Here is a 21,754-nt window from a genome sequence, read left to right on the forward strand (position 1 = left end):
GCTGTCCTCTAGCTGATCTGTGGAGCAGCTGTCTTATCGCTGTGCCTCTGGGTCCTAGCAGGGCTGACTAGCCAAACGTTAGACCATCAGTGAAAATGAAACGTTTTCTAGATGCCTCATTAATAGAAATTACATTGAAAAGTTACAAGAAGGATGAATAAACGCAGCTAGGACTAGCGGATACGACAGGTGAGAGGCTGGGGAACGGGTGTCATAAAAGGGACGATACACCAGCTTCCTTGGCTGTCCTCTCCCATTCACATCTTTACATTCTCTTTCACACCACCTTGCACGCTGGGAGAGTGCACACCAAGCCCCTCCCCCTCTACCTCCAAGGAGGTCCTGAGCGTGGCTCTACATATAGGATAAGATTAATATTCACCATATAACAGAAAGTAGTTCCACCAGGTAGGGCTGAGAATAAACAGCTAAGCAGGCCTGGCATTCCAGCCAGCAAAGGGTGCTGGGTGCAGTCACATACTGGCATGCACTCAGACACCAGCCAGCACACTCCTGTCCCCCACCCCGCCCCTCCCAGCCCGAGTTACCATCTCCAAAGAACCCGAGAGGATGGGCAGAGGGTGGTCGTGGATGTACCTTGGGCAGCCCTGTCTGGCTATTGAAGGACATTCAGAGGGGTTGCATGGCATGTGCGGGGGAAGCGCTGAGTACACAATCAAGCCAGCGACAGGGCCCAGCTCCTCGAGGGGACTGTGGTACACAACGGCACTGCCTCAAAGCAGGCCTGGGAAGTCACTGGAACTGCTGGCCAAAGATGCCGGCGTCCCAAAGGGATATCGGAGGAGAAGAGTCCAAAGGGAGGGACAGGCTGGAAGGTGCTAAGTGACCCCAAACGCATCAGGGCAGGTTGGGGGGATGAGTCGCCTGAGGGCCAAGGAGTCCCATGTTCAGTGCCCTGGATGGGGAGGGGAGGCTGCTCGAACAGAGAGGCTCTTGGAGGAATCAGGGGAAGGGGAAGGAGAAGGGGCAGACTGAGCGAGAACAGAGGCAAGTTGGTGCATCCTGGCAGCAGCATGGCCATCTCTTTAAGCTCCCTCTGTAACAAAGGGGCCTTTCAGGCTGGGACCGGGGACAGTGGGTGAGAATGTGTAATTGAGTCCCCAGAGAGGGGTTCATTTAAACTAAACGGGGCTGCTGCGTGTCCGGGGGGCGGGGGGGGGAGGGTGTTGCTACGAGCCATTTCCCAGGAGAGGAGAAGGGACCTTCAGCCTCAGCCCCTCCCCTCTGCCTCTCGCCAGAGCGATGAGCAGGTTCTCAGTGAAAGGCACCAAGATGGGGCCACACCCCCAAAGAGGGCTTGGCTACAGCTGGGCCAGAGCCCAGGAGGACCCTGAAAAGCAGTGAGCAGAGTAGAGGTGTGAGGGACAGAGGAGACAGCGCCTGTACTCACTGCACTACTCAGGGGGAGGACGCGTCCGCCAGCTGGAATCTGATCACCTGCCACCACCAGGCCGTCTGGAGAGGGCCCTCTCCGCAAACTGGAGCCAGCTCTGAATGCTGGGCAGTCCTACAGGCAGGTGGGCTGGGGAGACCTGGGTTACTCAGACCAACAAGGCCTCTGTGCACCAGCTCACCAGCTCCGTGCCCGAATCCCATCAGCTGACAGCCAGTGGAAAGCCGCTGGACAGCTAGAGCTAAGCCCTTCCTCCCGACTGCACAGAGTGGCCTAGCGCCTGGCACACAAACCAGGTTTCCTGGCGAGAACACCGCATTTTAAACTGCTCCAGCAAACAGCATCGGGGGACTCTCTCGGCCACGGCACCAACTACAGCAAAGACACGTCCACAGGAACATCTTAGCTGAGCTAGTCTGGAGCTGCCCGCGCCCTGCAATGCCTCACTCATGCAGCCTCTCCTGCCCAGGACGCAAGTCACACAGCGTTAGCATGAAGAGGACTGCATCCCCTCCACTGGGGGCTGCATGTTCTACTCTTTGGCCAGAAAGCCGTTTGGATAGTGAATTGTTCTCATTATGGCTAATGTGAAGGCAGCACATTGGATGTCTGCAAACAGTCTAACTTAATTTCTTTGGTACTAACCAGTGCCTGCCATGACGGGGGGATGGTATTAAACCCACCGGCGCTTCCCAGGCATGTTGGACTGGAGCAGCCAGGAATACAGAGGGCAGAGCTCTTCCCGGATGCAGGCTGTTCTTGGCACCAGCAGTGGGCTGTTTCTCAAGACTAAATAAACATGTATTAGCACACTTGGAGTAATCAAAGCTGGCAGGCACATTCTCTAGTGATTCCAGTCCCAGGAATGTGATTCACCTACCCAGCTCGCTCCGGATTTCTGCCTTGTTATGACTGAGATGGTCAGAACCTTTCAAGCAGCAGCTGACACATGTCAGAATGGGAAGCTGAGACTCTGCATGGCAGCCCGGAACAGAAAGACGCTGATGTAGCATTTCCTAAGGCAATAGGTCTCCGTGTGGCCCTTCTGAGGGCTTTGCTGTATTCCTTGTCCCGAGGAATCACACAGAACTTAAAGAACACAAACTTTCTGTAGGCTCCAGAGATGCAGGCTCTACATGCCTACAGCAGCACATGTTGTCACAGTCCAGATGACGTTCTCCATGTTCTCCATTGGGAATCTCAAAGTCCCAGGCCCCTGGATATATTCATGCTTCTCCCAGGCAGAGCCTCCTGTTAGGAAACCTCCTCCCAAAGCAAATTTGACAAGCCTCCACTCTCCTCAATCCAATCACTCGCACAGCACCACCAGAGAAGGAGCTTATGCTTAACAAACCACTCAAACCATCTAGACATACGTAGTATCCCATAGGTGCTGGGACTAGAGGTGCTGGGGGCTGCTGCACCCCCCTGGCTTGAAGTGATTTCCATCATATATGGGGTTGCCAACTTTCTAATCAGACAAAACCAAACACCCTAGCCCCGCCCCTTCCCCAAGGCCCCACCCCTGGCCCCGCCCATTTCTCGAGGCCCCGCCCCCACTCACTACATTCCCCCTCCCTCCATGGCTCGCTCTCCCCCACCCTCACTCACTTTCACTGGCCTGGGGTAGGGGGTTAGGGTGCGGGAGGGAGGGAGGGCTCTGGGCTGGAGGTGCTGGCTCTGGGGTGGGGCCGGGGATGAGGGATTTGGGGTGTAGGAGGGGGCTTCAGGCTGGGGGTGTGGGACCGAGGAATTTGGAGTGTGGGAGGGGGCTGCAGGTTGAGGCAGAGGGTTGGGGTGCAGGAGGGGGTATGGGCTCTGGGTTGGGGCCAGGGATGAGGGGGGGCTCTTGGCTGGGGCAAGGGGTTGGGGTGCAGGGGGGGTAAGGACTCTAGGTTGGGGCTGGGGATGAGGGGTTTGGGGTGCAGGAGGAGGCTCCGGGTTTGGGGGGGGGCTCAGGGCTGGGGGTTGGGGCGTGGGTTTATCTCGGGTGGCTCCCGGTCAGTGGCGCAGAGGGTCTAAGGCAGGCTCCCTGCTTGTCTTGGCACTGCGCTGCGCCCTAGAATCAGCCAGCAGGTCCGGTTCCTAGCGGGGGGGCCAGGGGGCTCCACACGCTGCTCTCGCCTGCAGGCACTGCCCCCCCAGCTCCCATTGGTCAGTCCCACCCCGATTCATATACGGGGTTTAGTCTAGTTCAGTGGCTCTCAGCGCCCCCACTACACAAACTGTTCCAACGCCCCATCCAGAACCTCTATCTTGCCTTGCCCAGCCCCGTTGGGGGGGTGCTACATTCCCATCTATTAGCCTGTCGCACCCTGGAGCAGGAACTAACCTCAGGGGGTTTCTGTGAGGTGCCTCATATGTTTTGGGTGTTGTAAAGTAAGTAATAGCAAGAGTAGGTAGCAAGGTAAGAACAGAAGGATTTTCACTGCCTTGTTTGCTATTCCAAGGCGGGAAGGAGGCATTCCCAGGCAACTGGGGCTGTGTGTGCAGGCGTGAGTGAAATGTGGGGAAACGCACTGTTAAAGCTGGGACATTCGATGATGATGATGATGATGATGATGATGATGATGAATGAGTTACGCTCTTATGGGAGGTAACAATGACAGTTTGGAACAAATTGCTTGGCAAACAGATTAGTCTCTTTTCACCCAAAGCTCAGGTAGAAGTTATTTGAGGCCAGATTTTGCTGCAGTCTGTGGGTTCCAGAATTCATACAGCTGAACCTTGTGTCAAAGACTTAGCAGAGCTCAAGCCTGCGTTTCTCACACACTGTTTATGCTGAATAACTAACCTGAACACATTTCTCAAACCCTAGTTTCTAGCATTAATGCCCCAGCCTGCACAGAGTTCATTACATTTCTCCAGGGTCTGTAGATGTTGTTGTGCAACATGTTATCTAGTTGAGATGGTTTTTTCCTCAGAGCCCTTTGTGTAGAGAATCAGGAAAAAACTGAGTCCTTAAATACAAGGACGAGGTACCAAGCCAGTTTTCTGGAGTCAGATCAAATATTGATTTGTTTTCATGTGAGCAATTGCTAAACTGTAGAGTTAAACTTACTAACCAAGTTCAGAGGCAGTGGATTGTTATTTCACATGTGCTCCAAATCTCGTGGTTATAGTATTTTTGCTAAGAAATTATCATATTATATTTCAGCAACTGACCTCACAACAAATTCCTCTCTTGGAATCTCTCAGATATTAAAGAGCAAGTTAATGTGAATCTATTTCAAACTCATCTGTTTCAAGGGAAAGAATTTCAGCATGTCACTGCACCTTTTGCTTGGCATGTAGGGAATTTCATAAGGAGCATCCCCATACACTGACAGGATAATTTACAGACCCATGTGATAAACTGCATTTATTTGGTCTTTGAACATATTCCCCTGCTCTCTGCCCACTAGTTTTACTTCTAACCTTCTCAAACCTCACAACAGCTATCAAAAGTGGCCATTTTTTAATTTAAAAGACAATCACAAAAATGTTTGCTTCATTCCCCTCCCGTGTGGAATTTCACCCACATATCATTGCTCTAATATCCAGGACTGATAATAGTCAGTCCTGAACTCACTGAAGTTTTAAGGTTCAGTATTTTGTGATCCATCAGTGCCAAAAATATAAGCCTCCTCCTCCTGTGGTTCTGGGAATGCCCTTCATCCAAAGGGACTAAGCACATATTTCTAACTTAGCTGGTTGCAAGCTCCCAAGTCCCAGAATTCTAATGCAGTTAAGGAAAAGCTGTTAAAAACCTCTACACATGCTTAAGTTCTACTCTTTCTCCCTGGAGGTTTATATATTAGGACTCGCAGTGTTGATGCAACCTGACAGGCTTCACAGATGGAGACAGAAAAAACCCAATGAAAATAAACTCTAAAAATAGCTAAAATAATTTAAAGCGTGTATAACCAGATTGTGTAGTGGTGATTTGAGAAATGTGGAACTTTTAAGTAGCAGAAGCAACCCAAACTTATGCCAGTAAAGTCTTGACAATGCCCCCCCACACACACACACACACTTTCCATTATTGAGGATTTACAAAGCAAGTGGGTCACAGCAAACGTTACAGGGGAGACATGCAGACAGCATCTGTAAGCACAGTTCTATGTATCACAAAGCTGGCTGGGAAGCGGGGGAACCTCTCATTTGGAGTTTTTGGCATGTCACTGAAAAGATGGGAAACAAGTCTCCAAAGGATCTACCTTTTCATAGTACTTGATTTCGTACTCCATGTTACTGGCACTTGGGAAGCCCGGCTCCTGCCATGACAAGGAAACGCTCTTCTGTTCAATTTTATCTGTGCGGATGTCAGCGACAGGAGCTGGTGCTGAAAAAGCAGAGAGAAGAAACAAGCAGATCACTAACACCATCGCCCAGAGGCTGGGCTCCCCCACCACTCACCCCAGAAAAACAGCACCCTGATTGTACAGTCTGACCGTGCAGCCACGCCATGCAGAGACATCTCACGGAGACTTCCATGCGCAGAGCCGCGGCAGAATTGGGCCCTTGAGGAACAGTATCATCAACCCATTTCTATGCCTGGTCACAAATGTGCCCCAGTGACAGATCACTTATGAATGCATTTCAGAAATACTTGCTCCTTCTGCAGCACAAAGGGCATTCAGCTTTTGGGCCGACACAGAGTTTCACAGACAAACCCTTTGACACAATAGGTTTCACTCCACATTAGCCTAAGTTGTGTTGTAATAAAGGGCTAGTCGGCATCTGCATGACACACACACCGTGCACGGAACCGCCTTGGTTTTCTCTCTCTGCTGAGACGAGGCTGGAAGGGCAGAGAGAAAATCTCACTCTTCTGCTATAAAACCAGGGTGTTGAGCGCAGCAAGACCCTGCTGCCCAGCTCGCAAGCACCTGCTTTGTGGCCAAGAAGTGAGACAGCAGAGGAGGACTGGGTTTTATTTGGGCAATAAGACCCTGGAGTACAAGTCCTTCCCTAGGACTACTGACCAGCCATGAGGAGACAGAGGCCCAGGGTTAGTCACAAGACACCAGCCAGTCACTGATGCCCAGGTAATTCCACCTCACTGTAATCCTCTGCTGATAGGACAGGCCCTCAGCTAGCTCCTTTAGAAGACAAGAAGTTTCCACAGGGCCCTTAAATAAACCCAGCTGCATCTGCCTTCTTAGTGGCCTTCCAGCTGCACCCTGTCTGCAGTGTTACAAACCCCGGGGCTCTCAGGATTCAGGGTATAAACACGGAGGGGAGGAAATCAGCTCTTCCTGATAGATTATTCAGTCACATCCCCTGGGGCTTGCTTAGATCCTGGCCTGGCTGCCTGCATTTACAACCCTCTAGGTCAAGAACTGATGAAACGGGCAGAAATACATGGCGGGTGGGGGAGCTGAATTTGTAACCTTAGTTGTTTTGTTAACGTCATTCGTCTGTTCAGTGTTGGTTAAAAGCACTGACCCTGTCTTGGTGGCCTGGCAGGGCCCAGGAAAGGTAATCCGAAGACAAGTTCAAAGCGTAACAGCTTTGTTACAGCCAAAATCTTTTGCATTAAAACAGAAGGAAACTGCTTCAACTTTTAGGCAACTGGTTTTAAACATGAAGACAGCAAACACTACAGGGCTCTGGGACCCTCTTTGCTGCTGCATGTAATTGTTTTGGAGCTTAACGCACAGGGATCTGTCCGGTCAATTAGTCCAGGCAACACAAACAGGTTCTTTGCTTAAAAAAGGACCTTGTTAAATGTGGAACTCAAGCACCCTGAGCCAGATCCCCCCCAGTCGCACTAAGGGGGTCTCCAGCCAGCCAGCTTAGCTCTGTGGACTTGCACTGAACGTCCCATACTAGGAGCGGTTCTCCTCCCAGCTCTGCATCTTAGCTCCAGCATTCCCTTCTTGCTACATGCACATCCCCGCATTGACGGTCACCAGGAATTCTGCAAGGGTATGGAAAGCAGGGTACCGTAGTAGCATTCTGCAGTGCAGAGCTGGGAGGGGAATCTCGCCTGAGCCCATTGGGTTAGGTGAGCACCGTTTTTTGCCAGCAGATAAATCAGTGGCTAGTCAGTCTGCGCTGGGCTGTTTGGTAATCTACAGGGGGGAGATTGAGTGGGTCTGGGGTTTATAGCACACAACTTCCTGGGACCTTCTGCCTGTCAGAGTTACAGTCAGACAGTGTTATAGGGCTGCATGGTCACAGGTGAGAATGAGTCTCCTGGGGTCTCTAGAGGACACTGTTCTATCAGAAAATCACTCCACAACTGGCAACTTCCAGCACTGGAATAACATGGGGTACAGTGCAGCACATCCAGCAGTGAGGTGCATCCCAGAGGCAGGAGCCCATATTCGCCCATTCAAAACAGATACCAGTGGGCACAAAGGTCCATTTGCACAAACTCCTGAAAGTATTTTCAAAAAGAAGAACAGGAGTACTTGTGGCACCTTAGAGACTAACAAATTTATTAGAACATAAGCTTTCGTGGACTACAGCCCACTTCTTCGGATGCATATAGAATGGAACATATATTGAGGAGATATATATACACACATACAGAGAGCATAAACAGGTGGGAGTTGTCTTACCAACTCTGAGAGGCCAATTAATTAAGAGAAAAAAACTTTTGAAGTGATAATCAAGCTAGCCGAGTACAGACAGTTTGATAAGAAGTGTGAGAATACTTACAAGGGGAGATAGATTCAATGTTTGTAATGGCTCAGCCATTCCCAGTCCTTATTCAAACCGGAGTTGATTGTGTCTAGTTTGCATATCAATTCTAGCTCAGCAGTCTCTTGTTGGAGTCTGTCTCGTTGGAGTCTGTCTCGCTGTATTACTGCCATGGGGACACAGGCAAGAGCAAGTGTCTTGCCATATACCAGGATGAGCGACTAGCTGGATTTCAAAGCTTATGACGAGAAAGCGCCAGTCATTTGGGAAAGTACAAAACTCACCAATGCACAGACCATCAGCTGTTACAGGTTGTTGCTAAGCTTAGAGCAAACTCTGGCAAGCTCCCAGAGCGGGAAGGTATTTTCAACTACAGCCCATTGGCATCTCTTCACTGCAAGCCTTTCGCTGAGGCTCGGAGGGTTGCTTTGGGAATGGAGAGTAGATGAAGGAGACCAGAGTTCAGCTGCTTATGCCCCATTAGCCTCCTGTTGTGCTGTTAATAGGCAGGAACCGGCCCCCTGGGCAGACTGCTTCAGACTCCATGGGAAGTGAGGCTGTAAATAGCAACACTCCCATTAGTCAGCGTCACACTAGAAGAGGAAATCTGAGCAGAGCCGGGGTCAGGCCCTTCCAACCCGTCAGATAATACAGAGGAATCAAATCTCGGCCTGGACATAACGCAGCAGAGCATGGCCTGGCATTCACCGAACGTCAGCCATGGGGCAGAGTTCGACCCGCAGACAGCTTCTCTCCACTCATCCCCCAGGAGCACAGAACTGCTGCTCAAGTGACACGACAATCAGGCTCTTTATTTGGCCGGATAGTCCCGTGTGACAATCTGACTCTAAGTGAAAATAAAGATAATTTTGTGTAAATTGGTGCCTCTTGATTATTGCACAGGCTCAGAGGAGAGCCAAGCCCCAGTGCGCTGGCTGGGTGTCGCTCCAAAGGGCAGAGGACTTAATTCGCTTAAGAAAAGGAGCCAGCAACAGCAGCGAGTATCAGTCTGGCAAGCCCCTATCAGGGTCTAGCAGCAGGCAAGTCACTCAAAAATCATTGGCAGGGCAAAAAAGAGGCTTTCCTGTCCCCGGGACAGTGCCCGGTTCAACACCGCTTCAGATGAGGAGAGAGCGGCAGGCACCCAGCACTAGCTGGCACAGTCTCAGCCCACGGGAGCGCAGAGCCACTTGGAATTCACTCTCCCCAGGCGGGGCACATTCAGTTTTAAAAAGGAACAAAATCCCGACAGGGATAAAAACTGTTGGTTTGTTTCAAACTCAGCTTCACAGTGTGAAACCTGAAGTGGCGAGCAGGGTAACGGGTAACGAAACCCCCAGCCCAGGATTCCAGAACCAATGCCCAGCCTTCCTCCCCGCGTTGTTCACGTTTAGTTCTCCCGCTCGGGTTAACCCGGCTGGGAGCCAAAGCAAACTGACCTATGTGGAGCTGGGACCAGTGGATGAGCATGAAAGCAGCCAACCTGTGCTAACCCTGGGCCCCTCCCCTGGGAGCTCAGCCTTTGCCCCTAGCACTCGAGGCAGGGAGAAGGGAACGACTTGTCCGCCTCCCTCTGCTGCACGGATTTCCCCTCCCCAGCACCTGCCTCTTACACTGCTGCTATAACCAGCCCTTTGTGCCCGCCGGGCAGCATGTCACTTGTACTCACCGGGCTCTGCGGGCATGTTGTGGGTGGCACGCCAGAGCGCTAACGGTCCTGTACTCTTCTGCTGTACGGGAGAGACCAGCAGGGTTTGCAGGTGCCAGCGGGACCCGGACTGAGCTGTCAGAGTGTCACAAGGAGCTGGGTCAGGGACAGGACACCCGCTGTGGGATAGAGGCCTCAGACTCAAAGCCTCACCTCCCCACTGATGTGTTTTTTGCTGATTTATCAGGACCAGGGGAATGGGCTAACTGGGCTGGAGAAGCCCAGGAGATGCCAACCACTTAGCTAAATAGTTCAGCAGTGAAAATCTAGCACATTGGATACAAATCTCCACTGAAGCCCCTTTTTTGTCCCAGATTAATGAGAAACCCCGACTCTCCCCTGCAGTTGACCATGCCAATTAAGGCCTGTCACGTCTCTCCCGTGAGGCAGCAGGGATTGCTCTGACAGGAGAGGGGAAATGTTTTCTGTTCTTGGCGTGTTCCTCCTAATACAAAGTCTCTTTCGCAGTTCGCTGGAGCTTGTTGGGCTGCCAAGACCTCCCACCTTCCCCCAGCCCTTAGGTTGTTCATTCTCAGATCTGGGTCCTGTTGATGCCCAAGGAGCAGAGCATCGCATTTAGCCCCTTTAAGCTGCAAGGCAAGAGCAGAGAAGAGAGTTTACACCGGCTGATTTATCCTCTGAAACGAGCTTCTTTGAGGAACTTCTGATCTGCTGGTGGCTGTTCACAACAAATTCCCCACTGGGAACACTGCTTGCACCTGTCCCCTTTCTGCTGCTGGAGCCCTGAATTAGGGACACAAACTCTTGATGTTCCTTTCCCCCGATCCTCAGTGGTCACCAGAGAACAGCAGCGATAATCAGTCTCAGCGGGCAGACCCCAAAGGAGGGAGTTTGCTGTTGCCCTAGTTCTGGTTTGCTCCCATTTTCCATCACACCCACTGACCTGGGCGTTTACATTCCCTCACTCACAGTCAGAGGGAGCATCCGTGTCTGGGAGGTTGGAGCAAGGGATTGGGAGTCAGGACTCCTGGGTTCTATACCAACACTGTGGGTGGCCTTTGGCAAGACACTTCATCTTTCTTCCTCAGCGTCCTCCTCTGGAAAGCTGAGACCAGGATCTTCCTGGCTCACAGCAGGACCGCTGTGAATTTTAATCACTGAACTGGCACCTTATGTTGCCCTTCTGTAGCATCCTTCCTCTGGGGAGTCCCAGCATTGTTATATACATCAGCACACCTAGGATTTCTCCTGCTCCAGAGGGCCCCCCATGGCTCATTGATAGGAAATGGGAGCCGGGGGCAGGTCAGAGCGAGATGCAAAAGGGTACCCTGTTTTCATGGATTCTGTCGGTCTTCCTAGGTCAGTTTGCAGGGATGCAGGTCAGTTTTGGTTTCCTCATTTAGATCCTGCCAGGTCATTCAAACACAAATCCCCAATCGTTAAAGCCCAGGCAGATTTTATTTTTTGTTAATCAGAACAAGAGTCTCTCACAACCCCTCCATTATCTGGCTCAGGGGACGGCAGGGCAGAGCTGACAGCCTGAAAGGAACCTTGTTGAGAAAAAGCGGCCTGGGAAATTAGCTAGTTCTATGTTGTCTTCCTTCTCCCCCAGATTTTGGAAGCTTGCTAGAGCCTGCCTATCCTACAGGGAATTCCAGTGAGAGGAACAAGTCCCTGGAAAGCAAACTTAAGTAGCTGTGAAATGTTGTATTTATTACGTAGCTCATTAATCTCTGCTGAGAAAAGTCCTGCTGATGAATTATTCATGTTGACTGGCTCCTGGTCCTTTCAGCCTCTATTTAAACAACTGGCACAGGCCAGACCAGCCTCAACATGCGACACCGGCAAAGCAAGCCAGGGAGCAGCTGTTTGCACGTGCGGGCACTTTCTTTGCACAGGTCACTTGTCATTTACTTCTAATCTGACTAGATGTTGTTATTTGACATTTTAAGAACTAATTCTCCAAGTAAATACACTAGCTCTGGGCGCTGACCTTTAGGAGGATATTGAATTATCCATATGTGAAGAGGGTGGAGCAAATTCACTCTAGCAATGGAGAAAGAGGATAACAAAGGTTATTAATGTTTCAGAACATATTGACAGACCATGCAGAACAGGCCTGATTCCCTGGGTGGGAGCAGCAGGAATGAATGCAGAGGTTAGAATCTGTCTCAAAGCCCAGAATTAAAAGGCACAGTTTGGGACTTTCGTAGACACCAGGGTCAGCTTCATCATTCCCACAGCTCAGCTGAGACCGGAGACAGAGGATGGCCTATTACTGACGCCAAACATCTGGGTCATCTTGAGCTCTCAACTTTTGGCAAGTCTTTTTCCTAAATGAAAGCCCCTGTGTAGTGCTGGGGGAGGGAAGGGATTCTGCTGTGTTTGAAATTAAAGACCCAATGAGACCATGAAGGCAGAGCAGCACACCTGCGACAGCTCTGCAGGTGAGTGTCCAGGTGTGGTCTGAAGCAGCACTGGTGCCTGCATTACCACTGCAGCTAACGCTGCATCCTGTCTGGTCTGTCAGGTAATCGCAACAACAGGCAGAGGACAACTCTGAAGAAGTGGGGTTTACCCACGAAAGCTTATGCTCAAATAAATTTGTTAGTCTCTAAGGTGCCACAAGTACTCCTGTTCTTTTAGTCTTTAAGGTGCCACCGGACTTCTCGTTGTTTTTGAGGATGCAGACTAACACGGCTACCCCTCTGATACTAGATTCCGCCTGTAATTCCTGCAACATGCGCCTGGCTGGCATTTCCTTTACCCCAGAGTCTCGGGTGCGGAGCTGTATTTGAAAACTTCAGGTGTCAGCAGTAAAGGGTCCCATCCCACCAAAGACACCAACAGCTCCGGTTTCAGGAATAACAGGAATGGCACAAAGCCTGCTGCCCCCTTGTGGTAGTTCAGAGAACAATCGTTAATATGACAGGATTAGTGCCGCTTCTGTACTTCCTTATACCGCATCTTGCCAATTACACCTGGCTGCCATTTTCCTCAGAGCCATTTTCTATGATGGCAAAAATTCAAGTGCAATATTTGCTAAGGGATGAGGGGAGGGGAGAAACTATTTTTACCTGCAAAGAGTCTTTCAACAATAGAGAAAAAACAGAAATATTCTAGATGAAACCATGACAATTTTTTGCCAGCCTTGCAAAGATAAACACACACACACACACACACACACACACACACACACACACACACAGAGTTTCAGCTGTAGTAACTGGAACAGCTGGAAAAATGCCCACCTCCAGCATGCTTTAGTGGCTACTGCATACCTGTAGTATTTATAGAGTAACAAGGAGGGTGAGGTAATCGCTTTTATTGGCCCAACTTCTGTTGATGAGAGAGACAAGCTTTTGACCTACACAGAGCTCTCCTTCAGGTCTAGGGAAGGTACTCACAGTTAAATACAAGGTCAAACAGATAGTTTAGCATAAGAAGTTAGCACATATTCTAAGGGACCAGTCAATGTCAAACAGCCCATTAACCTATAGTCACAGGACAAAATATCTTTGTGCTTTGTAAGAGGTCAAGTTTTGTTGGCTTCTGGAGAGCAGCCTGCTCTTTGAACTTCAGTGTTGCTCTCCTAACTTGTGCAGGGGGGCTAGGGCCTGAGCCTTTTTATAAATTAAAGAAAGATAGACCCTCCATGTCTTGAACTTAGGACATATTCCTAGCAGTGACCAACATCAGTTCTTCTCCTGGGCCTTCTCCTTCCAGACAAGCTGGGAAAAGTCATCTTGTCTTTGTTAACAAGCAGAGCCACCCACACAATTCTACCTCTGTATCGCCTCTAATCATTGCTGCTGTTAATAAACCCTATTCATCGCTAATCATAGTTACGTTTTCTTCTGGTAACTCAGTGATCTGCTGCAGACCAGTGTGTGGGGCTTCTTCGTTCGTGCCGTATGGTAGATACCAGCTAAAAAGTAAAGCCCCAGATGCATTAAAAAGGAATTAAAAAATCATACAGCTATAGAGTAATTCATGTTGTGAATAAAATGTTTCTTATTAATATTTTAAACTCCCTAACGTTGCCTCTATTCTGAAAAGCAAACATTAAATTATTCACCATTCTGCCTGATTTTATAAACTCCATCTCATTGTGCATGGCTTTGTTCCTCTTAATTAACAAACAAACCAGCAGAAAAGGCATAAAAATAGGTGTACTCACTGCAGCCATCTGCTGAGAAAACAACGGCATCTGAAATATGGATTCTAGCAGGAGATGTCTAAAGATGTCCTAAATACCTGGGGCGGGCTCCTGCCTCCTGGGGGAGGCTGGGATCCACGTTCATTGCAATGTTTCACCGATCCATTCCCCAGGGGGATTGGAGAGGGAGGCTTCGCAAAGACATTCAGACGTGATCCACCAAGGAATCAGAATAACTAACTATCTCCTCTCCGTGCATATGGGCAACTCTTGTGGTGTTACTGGGAGTGGAAGCAGAGGCTCAGAAAGGAGAGAATAGGGAAACAGAGGAGATCTGTGGGGGTGCCAGATAAATCCCCCTCTCTCCATCATAATTAGAGAGGCAAACTAGTCTGCGTCCCGGGGAAGGTGCCACATGGGTGGCTACATGGCAGAAGAGCGAGCTTTGGGATCTCTCTTCCAAGTTCACCAACTCACCTTTATTCTGAGAGAGAAGCTTTCATTTTCCAGCTCAATTGCTTCCCAGAGGCATCCTGTGTCCTTTAATGCAGCATTAATTTAGCATCTTTCCCTGTAGACTGTGGGCATCCTGCAAGTCCCCCAGGAGTAGTGAAATATCAGGTTTTTTATTCTGCATGGAACAAAGGTCTAAGCCAAACAACTCCAAGATGAACACGCTTGCAAAGGTTTGGAACGTGACTTGAGGCAGATTCAGCCAGAGACTGCCCAGGGCAATCCCAAGGAAACAGAAAGTTGAAACTGCTGCTTTAAACGCTCCCACCCACCCACCCAGAGGGCATCATGCCAGCAGATTTAAAGAGCACGTCACTAACAGAACATCTATACGAGAAAGCAGCTCTCTCTGGGGCTGCACAATTTATAATTCAAGAATTTCAAATGGGGGGGGACACACTGCTTTAATAGGGCAGTAAAAGATTCCCTCCTCCCCACTCTCCTTCCCCCCAAGGTATTTATCATTATAAATGCAGCGAGCTGTTGGGAAGGGCTGAAATAGCCTAACGGGCTAATGTTCCCCTGAAACGGGAAAAATCCAGAGCCAGGAGGATTCCGTTTTTCTGGGTAATGCCGTTTCTGTGTCTACACTGCAATTAAACACCTGCGGCTGGGCTGGCCCCCGTCAGCTGACAGGGGCTCATGGGGCTCGGGACGCAGGACTGTAAAATGGCAGTGTAGACGTTCGGGTTCGGGCTCAGGCTGGAGTCTGGCCTTTGGGACCCTCCCCCTTGGCGGGGTCCCACACATGGAAACCACAGTTTTACAGCCCCACAGCCCAAGTCAGCTACCATGGTCCAGCCGTGGGTGTTTAACTGCAGTGTAGACACACCCTTCATTTTAAACCTAGCTACTTCCATGCAGCTATTCCTGGGGTTTAATGGCCAGAGACGGTTAATAGACCCCAGTGCCTAAACTCCTCTCTACCTAGGGACAGCTTCCTGGCACAGCACGCTATCAGTAGATATGAGACCAGGCATCCAAGTTTATTCGCAGAGTTGGCGAGGATTTGGGTTTAACATGGCATGAGCCATCGTGTTATTAGAAAACTTCAGCAAGTCTTCCCTGAAAATCCTGCCCAGTTTGTGCCCTGTCAGTATAAAAATCCCAGAAAGCAAAGGTGGGGTTTTCAGCCTGGGAAAGCACAGAAGGGAAATTAATGGTGTGTAAGGTATCTGTGCAAAAGAACTTGGAACGTGTGATTTAATGGCTAAGGAACTGAGAGGGGCCCTTCAGGAAATCTTTAGAGGATAAGATTATTCTCCACAGACATTTTCTGTCTGTCTCTGTTGCCATTTGGCATGCAGGGAGAACACGTGTAATAAGCACAAGTCAAGCTACACACTCCAAGTTAGCACCCTGGTTGGGGTGGGGGGAGAAGTATGGGAGAGAGCTCTCACCTAAAGGGGCAGAGCTCAGCACCTCCAGGAGCCAGAGCTACAAAGCAAACCACATCCAGCGTGCAACCGAAAAATCACACTCCAAATCATCCAAAGAAATTAGCAAGAGGATCCCAAAGCGAAGGCAGGAAGGGAAGAGAACTAACACTGGAGTTAACGTTGTGGAAAGGCAGCTGATCTCTCTCAACCTGGACTGAGCCCAACAGCCACAGAGACATGCCAAAGAAAAGATGGCTCGAGGATGTGTGATGCTGGGAACTGTTCACTCCTAGCTCGTGAATTGCTTTACAAAATCAGCATTCAGCTATTGCACACTCTATACCTGAGGTCCGATTGTGTTCAGCAGCCATAAGAGAGCCAAGACAAAGCCTAAATGACCACAGGGACACACAGCAGAAGTTTAAGCCACAAACATTAATTCGCACCTGTTAATTTGTGTGAATTGGCTGCAGAGAACTCCAGGCTGTGACATTAAATGGACACTGTGAGCCATAAATCTAGTGCTTAGTGTCCCTGAAAGGCACTGCACTGACCCTCCTGCCCTGCTAGTTTGCCCAGTTATGCACGCAGACCAGGTATCGGGGCAGAAGAAGTGGATTTATCAGGAATAACCCCACTTCTCACTCCCTAGGGTATTTGAAAATCTGACACTTAGAGCCTGGGAGCAGGAGGACTGACTTCAGTGAGAACTTTGAGTGCTCAGCAAACGAGTGCTTGACAGACGCAAGCACCTTGGGACATGGGGATAATCATGCTGGCCAATTTTACAGATGGGGATGTTGAGGCACAGACAGGGGAAGTGACTCACCCAAGGTCACACAGGAAACCTGTGGCAGAGCCAGGAATAGAACTCAGGAGTCCTGACTCCCTTTCCCCTCTGAACCATTCAGGAGACTGCACTCCCTCCTGAAGATCCAGAGAGTGAACCCAGCGCTCAGGGGCATGGCTGGTGTTGGACTAGTACAGACAAAGCTCTTGAATTTGTTTTAATGTATTTAGAAAAGCTGCCCATTAAACGCAGCAGCAACTGAACCCACGTATCTAGCAACAGTGACCAGTGCCGGTATGTGAGGAGCACCTGGGAGCCAGGACTGAAATGCATCTCAGCCGAGTCAGCTGGCTAGAAGCCAAGGCCTGCTGAGAATTCTGCAGGTAACAGCAGCTCCCTTTTATTTGCTGAGCTGGTGCCGTAATGTGGGCTGTGCCCAGCTCCTGTTTGTTACCTAATGTTTCTCTCCGTACGGGTAAGAATGAGGACATTTGAATTTCTTGTTAATAAGCGTCACTCTGAGTAGTTATTGGCTGGTGAAGATCGAGTACTGTAATTATAGTTCAAAACCTCCAGTTTACTCAAATCCAGGAGGGAGTTTTCCTCATTAATACAGTCCAGCTGCCTCTCCTGCCGCGGTTGGCACATCCAGATGAACCGTGGCAAAGGGGAGCATATGGCCAGCCCCCTGCCGGTTCAAAGGGAGTCTGAGATCAGTAAGGAAATGCCGAGGGAGCGTGCGCTAGAACTGGCGTGAGCACTTGGAGATGCCAGCACTTTCCTGCTGGAGGCTGCAGATATGTGGGGAGAACGTCAGGGAACCGAGCAAAATAATTCACACATTCCACAGAACGGCCTGCCTGAGGTAATGAACTCTTCCCTCGGCCAACTGAGCACCGCACAGGACAGTTCGTGCCACAAGGAACTTGCCATCTATGCTGTAAATGAAGCTCCAGGCATTTCATTGGGAGGCTCTTTCAGAATAGATGCTAAAAACCAAGGTCCCCTCTCCTCTGAGCAGATAGGAAAGAGCCCCAGGGGTGTTTCTGCAGGAGACTGGCCAGTGTCTCTGAACCCTCACGCTTGTGCAATAGACCAGGAGAAGTCTGGTTACCTGGTTACCACCCGGTCTGGGTAGGGTGGTCAGGAGCATGCCAGCCACGTGTGACCATATAAAGCTTCCCTACCAGGCCCTAATTGGGCACAAATCACACCCCCACAGACAGAAATTAGAGTGTATTTCAGCCATGGCCGCACTATTAATTTGCAACAAATTTAAAAGACAGACCCCAACACCTGCCGGGAATGTAAAGGGCCTTGTCCTACAGTGTGCAGAGGTTAATGCACTCCTCCCCTGCAGGTAAGCAGCTCCATTCTCTCCTCAAACACTTTTACTTAGCCCCATGCTGGGCCAGATTAGAAAAAACACAGTATTAATTTTGCCTCCTGTAGACTAAATTGCCTCTTTTCCCCCCCGCAGACACAATGGAGAAGTGTTAATGAAACCTCTTGTGAACACTGACGGGCGGGAAGTGGTTAGAGCTGAAAGCTTTAGTCCAAGCTATAGTTACAGGTACAGGGACCTGGCAGCTAACTGAGACCTTCTTTCTTTTTTTAAGTTTTCCTCTGAATCTTGTGGAAGGTTATTCTCCGACAATCTGTATATCTGCAGCCGGAGCTTTGCTGCTGCAGATCTCATCCCCTGAGGCTGCAACGTCCCAGCCACGAACAAGGTCTCCTCTGCGTCTGCATCTTCCAGGGGGTCCTGGCGTCTCTCTTTCCACACTTCTCTCCCACAGAGACGTCCACATTACACTGTCGTGGGGCATCAGAGCAGTCCAGGACACAGCTGGAGATATGCCTAACGAGTCCTGCTAAACCCTAACTGCCAGGCAGGGCCGCGCAACCCATTAGACGACCTAGGCGGTCGCCTAGGGCACTACAATTTGGGGGGTGGCAACCGCGGCGGCATTTCGGGGCGGGACCTTCTGCCACCTAGGGCGGCAGCAAACCTGGCGGCGCTCCTGCTTCCAGGGCTTATGCCAAGAAGAGAACAGCCCCTTCCTTAGCTCTGTGAGCCTCCGACACCTGCACCCGTGCTCGGATAGTAACTGAAGCAATGTAGGAAGCCTGGGCCTCCTCTGCTTCTTTCCAGGCCCGTAGTCAGGATGCTCTTCCCCGGTGAAGCGGACTAGCTGAGGTCTGGAATGGTCTGAATGCTCTGGGCTTGCTGAGGCACCCGCCAAGGGAACGAGAGCCGGGGAGGCTCAGGCTCGACCTTCTCACGGGAACCTATAAGGGTCTCACAACCCTGCAGCAACTGAGACGTGAAAGAGCTTCTCAGCGCTGCTTCCACCGACGGCTCTGTGACCCCAGCGCAGCCGCCGGCGCCGGTTTTGTATCCGAGGGTCCCCAGCCATAATGGTGGATTCCTCACACGTGCTAAGCAGGCTGCCTTGAAAAGCCTCCTGCATCTCACGGTCTCCAGACGCAGAGCCAGAGCGCGCCGCACAGGTAGCCAGGCTCTAAGGCAGGAAGGGGCAGGTGGAAGGCCAGAGGGAAAGCTGGACTTCAAGGGCACCAGCTCGTTCCCTCCCCCACCCCCTTACAGCCTCCCTGTGCCTGGCTCAGTCCAACACCCGTCTCCGAAGTCTCTGAAATCAGCAGGAGTTCAGCAATTCTCGTATCCAGGCTCTTAGGAATGGCTCAGAGCGATGAGCTATAGTCCCAAACCCCTGGTTACTGCTCTTTTCTATTGCACCTCGACCAAGACCAGCGCACGTTCAGGATCCGACCAGTAGCTTAAAAGCCCTTGAAAAAGAAACTTTTCCCCCCAGGCAGGCAGGAGTCCCAGCCATTCAGGAGCGAATATAAACCGCCCCAAGCTCTCCTCTGCTCACTGCCTTTCCCTGATGTAAGGGATGTTCCACTGGCAGCACAGGGAAGCACATTCCCCCCACACACACACAATGGGAGTGCCTGGAAGAGGCATGTTTGCGGAGAACCCCAGGTATGAACCATCTCACCAGGGCAGAGTTCACAGAATGGGCTTATGCTCTGCAGTGCATTAACAGCCCACTTTAACTTGGGGCACAGAGCTGCTCTCGTGCGGGAAATCAAGGCTCACAGAAAATTGCAAGTGACAGCTTGTTAAACAAAGCGGAGGCCCCTGGAACTGTGACTGCAATGCCCAGGGTTTGGATTGCACATTCAAAATGAGTTTTGCTGCTCTTCCTGTCTGACCCCCTGGAGCAGGGCACACATGCAGGTGCAGGGATTTCACCAAGGAAGGTTGGTCTCTTATCTTGCAGGAATGTTGCAGGCAAGTCAGACTTGTAAGCCACCTTTGTGTGGGAAGGTGCCCTCCTTTCCTTCTTGGCTGGTGGGCACAAGTTAATTATCACCGTCATTTTTTACATGACAGATCAAAACAGAGGAATTGGGTCTCCTGCAACTCAGCAGAACCCCCCCAAAAGACCAAACACAAAAAGAACAAAATTGGCCATTCCAATCTAGCAATTCCACTGATTCTCGCCACCTAGGTAAAAGCCAATTTCAGCAGCAAAAATGAACATGCTTCAGGAAACTTCCTGAATGGTGCAGAAGTCTCAGCTGGTTAGCTAGTTTCTGTATTGCCATCTGCATCCGGAATCTCAGCGGCTTGACAAGAGACATTGATTTGGAATAGTTTACTTGCCACATTCTTTGTCTGCATTTCAGTTTCTTTGGGAGTCATGTATTTGTTAAGCAGTTTGCGAGAACCACCCAGGATTCCCACTTATGAAGGAGAAGGGACACATTAAATACACACATCTGGGGTGTATGATAATCTGACTTGTGTTGCCACTTGCTTCTCGCTCACTGGAGGAGGAGGGATCTTGCAGAATAGTTGCTGTCCTAGCTTTGCCTTAGTCTCCTCCTATATGACATAATTGCTCAGGATGCAGATTCTGAGCGCACCTGTCTCCCCCCTGCCCTCTGCTGGGAGACCTTTGTGGGAGCTCCTCTAAGCAGTTGTTCTCAACCAGGGGGACGCAGACCCCTGGGGGTACAACACAGGGTCTTCCAAGGGGTCCATCAACTCATCCAGATATTTGCCTAGCTTTACAACAGGCCACATAATAAGCACTAGCGATGTCAGTACAAACTAAAGTTTCATGCAGACAATGATGTCAAGTATCAGAGGGGTAGCCGTGTTAGTCTGGATCTGTAAAAGCAGCAGAGAGTCCTGTGGCACCTTATAGACCAACAGACATATTGGAGCATGAGCTTTCGTGGGTGAATACCCACTTCTTCGGATCCGATGAAGTGAGTATTCACCCAGAAAAGCTTATGCTCCAATACGTCTGTTGGTCTATAAGGTGCCACAGGACTCTATACAGACAATGATGTTTATATTGCTCTATATACTGTGCACTGAACTGTAAGTACAATATTTATATTCCAATTGATTTATTTTATAATTATATGGTAAAAATGAGAGTCAGCCATTGTTCAGTACTAGTGTCCTTGGGACACTTTTGTATTTTTATGTCTGATTTTGTAAGCAAGTTGTTTTTAAGTGAGGTGAAACTTGGGATATGCAAGACAAATCAGACTCCTGAAAGGGCTACAGTTGCCTGGAAAGGTTGAGAGCCCCTGCTTTAGAGAAACCTCTCTCTGTTTCTCATCCCTGTCAGCTAACAGATTCATCCAGTCCCCGTGTCTAATACACTCGGGTTCTGGAAACTTGCAAATCAGCCCTCTTGTCCTTCCCCACTTGCCAGCTGTGACCAGTGTTGGCTTCCCACCTATGGAGAAGTCAAAGCAACATGGAAACACATTCTGCCTGTTTGCTGCCAAGCCAGGAAAGTCTCTTTTTCCAATGGCAGCAAGAATCTGTCACTCAGTGACCTGTGAGTGGCTCAAACACACGTCCCTCCCGCCCTTGCCTCTCAGAGAGCTCCCCTAACAAGCTCTCCTGCAGCCACAGCATTTCCCTGGGGGCTAATCTGACTTTTCTACAAGCCATCTGGCTGCTTGACTCCCTGGACCTACGGGGTTAACATGAGCTCAGGCACTAAAAGCTCTCCACTGACCAGAAGAGGTCTCCTGTGTGGAAGGATAGGTCCATGTTGGCCTTGCATCTAGACTGCACAGCCATAGAAATTACTGAGTAAGGAAAGAAAAAGCAGCGTGAGCAAAAACATTTGATCAA

The 21,754-nt window shown here is 50.1% G+C and overlaps 1 protein-coding gene across 4 annotated transcripts in view; it reads right to left on the minus strand.

Annotated features, from left to right (window-relative positions):
- Positions 1-21,754, minus strand: part of EPHA10 (EPH receptor A10) — a 117,317-nt gene that overhangs the window by 34,494 nt on the left and 61,069 nt on the right. For all 4 annotated transcript variants that reach the window (XR_010594692.1, XM_042853977.2, XM_042853976.2 and 1 more), the window contains exon 6: positions 5,614-5,738. Coding sequence is in view for 3 of the 4 variants with exons in the window: in XM_042853977.2 (XP_042709911.1) it covers positions 5,614-5,738 (125 nt within the window). In the remaining variant the exon portion in view is untranslated. The remainder of the gene's footprint in view (positions 1-5,613; positions 5,739-21,754) is intronic.

The sequence above is a fragment of the Chrysemys picta genome, chromosome 23 (assembly GCF_011386835.1).
Source record: "Chrysemys picta bellii isolate R12L10 chromosome 23, ASM1138683v2, whole genome shotgun sequence".
NCBI lineage: Eukaryota > Metazoa > Chordata > Testudines > Emydidae > Chrysemys > Chrysemys picta.